Source organism: Mytilus galloprovincialis, chromosome 6, assembly GCF_965363235.1.
Source record: "Mytilus galloprovincialis chromosome 6, xbMytGall1.hap1.1, whole genome shotgun sequence".
In the NCBI taxonomy this organism is placed as follows: Eukaryota; Metazoa; Mollusca; class Bivalvia; order Mytilida; family Mytilidae; genus Mytilus; species Mytilus galloprovincialis.
The window spans coordinates 57,335,110-57,340,279 of record NC_134843.1 but is presented as its reverse complement, the minus strand read 5'-3'; the positions used below and the strand labels follow the sequence as shown (position 1 = coordinate 57,340,279).

The following is a 5,170-nucleotide window of genomic DNA, read 5'->3' as shown; positions in this document are numbered from 1 at the left end:
AGTTGTAAGGTACTTTTCAGAGAGCAAAAGAAATACATTTAAGCGAAACCAGTCACAAATTTGTGGATGAGTAAAGGATTAAAATCATTTTTTAAATCTCGGTACTAGTCAAATTAAGACTGTCTTTTCTGCTTTCAGTATGACTTACCGCTTTTAAAGGGAAATAATACATTTAAACAGAACAAAATGGAGTTTGGTTGAGAAAGAAAACACAAAAACATAAAACATAATCTCAAGGTTCTCTTGAAATAGAATAAATATGATTTTAAGATGACCTATTAATTCAATACATAAACTTGATATCATAAAGTTGAAACGAAATTAAAGTGAAGTGATCGACCCAGTAGGTAAACCGTAATTAACAAATTTATAAAACTGATACAAAGCACAGGCACTAGACGTTTTATTACGAGTTATAAAATACCAATAATTCTTTTAATTACCATTATGATTTAATCAGTATTTTAGTCATTTCGGCACCTGGTCTAGTCAAACACAATCTAGAAAATAGGCACCTGGTCAAATCAACAATAGCAATTCACCTTATCACTAATCCCAGGTGACACGGCCGCTTGAACTTTTGATGCATACAACAATCACTTTTCCATTGTGGCGTCAGATAGTTTGTTTTATGACGTCAAATTTTTACGGGAACCTGTGTGATATCCAGTAATGGCGGACAAATAGCGATAAGGTTTATTTATGCTTAAAACTAAAAGGCCCTTTCATGGTTAGTTGGGCCATACTGGATAGGGAGCAGCTTATTTTGATAGAGGTGGAAATAGTATGAAAGTATGTGAAATCCTATGCATGTTTCCAAGCAACTGCTCCATTTTAATGATTTTTTTCTCGTATTTTTCACACCCTTTTTTACCTTTGTTATGAAAATCAGCCCCCTAGACAATATGGCCAAACTAATTATGAAGAGACCTATTAACCCTATTGCTGCTGGAAGGACTCAAATGTTGATGTTTTGATTTATGCCAGCTTCTCAATGCTGACATTGCTGTGTTTCTTTTAAATATATTCATTGATATTAAAATTGAGAATGGAAATGGGGAATGTGCCAAAGAGACAACATCCCGACCATAGAGCAGACAACAGCAGAAGGTCACCAACATGTCTTCAATGCTACGAGAAATTCCCGCACCCGGAGGCTTCCTACAGCTGACCCCTAAATAAATATATGCTAGTTCAGTGATAATGAACGCCATACTAAACTCCAAATTGTACACAAGAAACTAAAAGTTAAAATAATACATGTAATACAAGACTAACAAAGGCCAGAGGCTCCCGACTTGGGACAGGCGCAAAAATGTGGCGGGGTTAAACATGTTTGTGAGATCTCAACCCTCCCCTATACCTCTAGCCAATGCAGAAAAGTAAATGCATAACAATACGCACATTAAAATTCAGTTCAAGAGAAGTCCGAGTCTGATGTAACCAAAGAAAATAAACAAAATGACAATAATACATAAATAACATCAGACTACCAGCAATTAACTGACATGCCAGCTCCAGACTTCAATTAAACTGATTGAAAAATTATGTCTTCATCATATGAATATCAGGCACAATCCTCCTAGTGAGGGGTTTAGTATCATACCATCATAACATATATGAGAAGAACATAACCTGTGACTGTGTCATGCCAACAACTGGTTTATTAATAATAAATGTGTTTAGTTCCGATGCAAAGATATTACATCGTATAGACATATTGTCACTTTGTTATCAAGCCGTAATTTGTATGTGAATGTCACAATTACCCTAGATCTGTTTCAGAATAACCTTCTGACATCATGTAACAATTAATTTTCAATTATGATGTCAAATTTGTTATACATTTACCATAGTTCAGCTAATGGGGCATTACGTTTAACCATGAACGTCCCAAAACTGTTTTCTGTTTCTCACTTTAGTTTTCCTAGCTAACAAAATGTTAGGAAACCTATACATCATGCTTATCACCACAAAAAATAGATCAAGTTTGAAATTTGGTGTCATCACTTTTACCTTTCTAGAGTTATGCCCCTTTACAAATGGAAAATGACTGAATTTGTCTTTTCTGTTCACTAGACTACTGTAATATTGCCTCAACCAAATGTTATGAAACTTATACACAATGCTTATTCCCACAAATCTTAGATCAAGAACAAATTTTTGGTAGTGTCACTTTTATCGTAGTTATGTCCCTTTGTTTTGAATGATCGATTGGTGTTTAACGCCTCTTTTGACACTATTGTGCTATTTCATGATGGTCCATTATTATTGGTGAGGAAGCAGGAGTGCCCGAAGAGAACCACTAAACTTCTGTAGGAAAGTTGACAATCCTAGTCAATTAAGATTGGAGTGGAGTTTTAAAATGTTATGTGCAAGCAGAGGCATCATGAACACGTTCCACATTTATTTAGATTTTGAAGCAACATTTTGAAGGATGATTTTCTTTTCCGCACCTTCATACTTGTCAATATTCCTAGCAAAACCTTCTTTTTGTATTTGTTAATTTAAGCTAGCAATAAATTAATTTAGTTTTTTTGACTTTTAAAATTGTTATCAAAATACATGCTAGATAATGATTTTCCAAATATTGTCAATATATTGAAAAATTCTTTTCCAGACTAAAGAAATGGATATACTTGAAAAACGGCTAGACACTAATAGATTAAATAACTGAAGAATGGTTTTACTGAATACAGAGAGATACAAATGGCCTATTCATGTAGGATTAATTCTCTTACTGGCTCTCTGCTGTTATAGTCCTGTTCATGGTGACTGCAACTTCACATCTGGTAATGCTAAAGAAGTGAAAATGGAATATAGTTCATCTATAATTGACCATGGTAAGTCTTGTAAGAAATGTTATACACCTGTTCTGTTTACCTTTAAAGACACTATCCCTTTTTATTAGGATTAGGACATGTGTACATTATTATATATTATTAACATGATTAAAAAGTAGAGGCTTTTCCCATTTATTATTCTATAAGTTATCAGTGAAAAATAAAATTTACTGATCTACTTAGCCTATTTTTGAAACATGTAAGCATACATTTATTTTTCTTAGTCTCAGATAATTATCATGGTAATTATACATTACCTCCTAATTTGATGGTTCTGAACAAGCATGAAATATTTGCCACTGGATGTTAAGCAACCAAATATAAATCAATCAATCCTAATTTGGTCTGTAAGATTTATAAGCATATTTTTTATAAAATTTTTTGGTATGTACCAACAGGAAAAAGAAAAGTCAATTAAAAAAATTGTTTAAGTTCAAAAATGATCCGGATTTTGTGTATTTTGAAAATGTTTTGAAAATCAAAACATGCAATACTTTATTTCTTCTTTCTTCATCAATTTTGCTCAACTGTAATAAAACAAATAGGATAATGTGGATTCATTTATTTTCGTGGATACAAATTTTCATGAATTGTGGAAAAAATGTAGTATTGTGGATAATCAATTTCCTTCTTTTGTCAAACTCTGCATACTAACCTATAGAAATTTTGTACTTCATTGAATATTTACATTTTTGGTTTCCCTATACCAACAAAACCCACAAAAATTGCTATCCCACAAATAGTACATAAATCAACAGTATTATATTTACCTTTATTTTACATTTTGCATAGTTTATGATGTAGTCCCAATGTTTCAAACCAGATTATCTTCATTCAATTTAGCCACTTTTTATAATTTTGTTTGTTTTTAGAATACATTGTATCTTTCAATGGATACTATAAAACACAGACGAGGAAACGTTACCTAACAGCTGCCTTACATGAATCAGGTGTTCCGTCATGGAAGATTCTACCAAGAGATAACCCAGCCTATGATTATCCTAGTGATTTTGATGTCGTTAAGGTAACTAATAATCTTGATTCTAATGTTGTAATGATAATTCAACCTTGTATTTTTTATTGAAGGCTTGAAATATTGTTAACCAAATAATTTTTGCAAACAGTTTGTTTGCATGGCTTTCACAAGTAGAAATATAATGTGAATGTAAATTTTCCCGAAAATTTAGTTCTTTGCTCTTTCCTTATTTAAATATATCAAGAAATTAGAAAGCCTCTTAAATAAATCATGACCAAGACGTCTGAAAAAAATACCCTGAAAATAAGTTGTTTTACATTACTATTGATAAAAAAGGTGGTCAGTCTCTCAGTTTATGCTGAAGTTTAGCATGAAGATGCTACTTTTTCTATTGTATTTATTAATATAGAAATAGTGTTTACTGTTGCAGGAACCAAATAAGTATCACTTAATATTATGATTGCTGCGACTATTTTCATAAAATTGAGCATGGAAATTGGGAATGTGTCAAGAGACAACAAACAGCAGATAACAGCTGATGCAGTGTGAAAATCACACAACCAGAGGCATGCTTCAGCTGGCCCCTAAACAAAATTGTATTCCAGTTCAGTGATAATGAATGTCATATTCTAAACTCCGTTATATATAAAAGAATATAAAAATTAAAAATCACACAAGACTAACAAAGACCAGAGTTTACTAGACAGAACTGTTTATGTATTTACAGTTTTGTTTTATTATATTGTGGAAATCATTAATATTCATACACAAAAAGTCAAATACATGTATTTATTATTCCTGTCTTAAAACTTCAAAACTTCAAAAATAGATGTTACAGTTTTGAAATTTGTTTTTTAATCTCTTTCTTAGTTGAATGATGGAAAGAAGGAAGCTCTTGATGCATTGGAAAACCACCCAGTTGTGAAGAGAATAACTCCTCATAAAAAGGTTACAAGGTCACTCAAATATGTTAAAGGTATGTTTAATAGACCAATATGAAGTCAAAACCAGTATAAAACTAGGATTCTGGGGTTGTTTTATTTGAAAATACAAAGTAACCAGGGAAGACAGTTTGACAGGAAAAAATTACTATTAAATACAATTTTTGAGCTATATGGTTCATGTTTTACTATGAGCATAGACATATAATCAACAGCTTATCACAAAAAATCTGTCTAAAATCAAACTGTCTTTAAAATCTTGCACAAAAAATATGAAAACCATCAATTTTAAACTGTAGGAATTATAGGAGAATACAGCAAAAAAAATATGCACTATTAATTTGTCCAATTTAATGTAAAAAGTTATAAATACTACCTGAAAATATGATCGTACAAATGTAGCTACCAAA

General features: G+C 31.5%; 1 protein-coding gene across 4 annotated transcripts in view; it reads left to right on the top strand.

The window, feature by feature from the left end:
• Positions 1–153: 153 nt before the first annotated feature.
• Positions 154–5,170, top strand: part of LOC143079948 (membrane-bound transcription factor site-1 protease-like) — a 41,812-nt gene continuing 36,795 nt past the window's right edge. Inside the window, exons 1-4 of one of the 4 annotated variants that reach the window (XM_076255572.1) lie at positions 154–237; positions 2,621–2,843; positions 3,716–3,867; positions 4,690–4,795. In XM_076255572.1, coding sequence (XP_076111687.1) covers positions 2,681–2,843; positions 3,716–3,867; positions 4,690–4,795 — 421 coding nt within the window. In that variant the 5' untranslated portion in view covers positions 154–237; positions 2,621–2,680. Of the gene's footprint in view, positions 348–568; positions 695–2,620; positions 2,844–3,715; positions 3,868–4,689; positions 4,796–5,170 lie in introns of those variants that run through there. The other 3 variants (XM_076255574.1, XM_076255573.1, XM_076255575.1) reach the window with 3 other exon arrangements.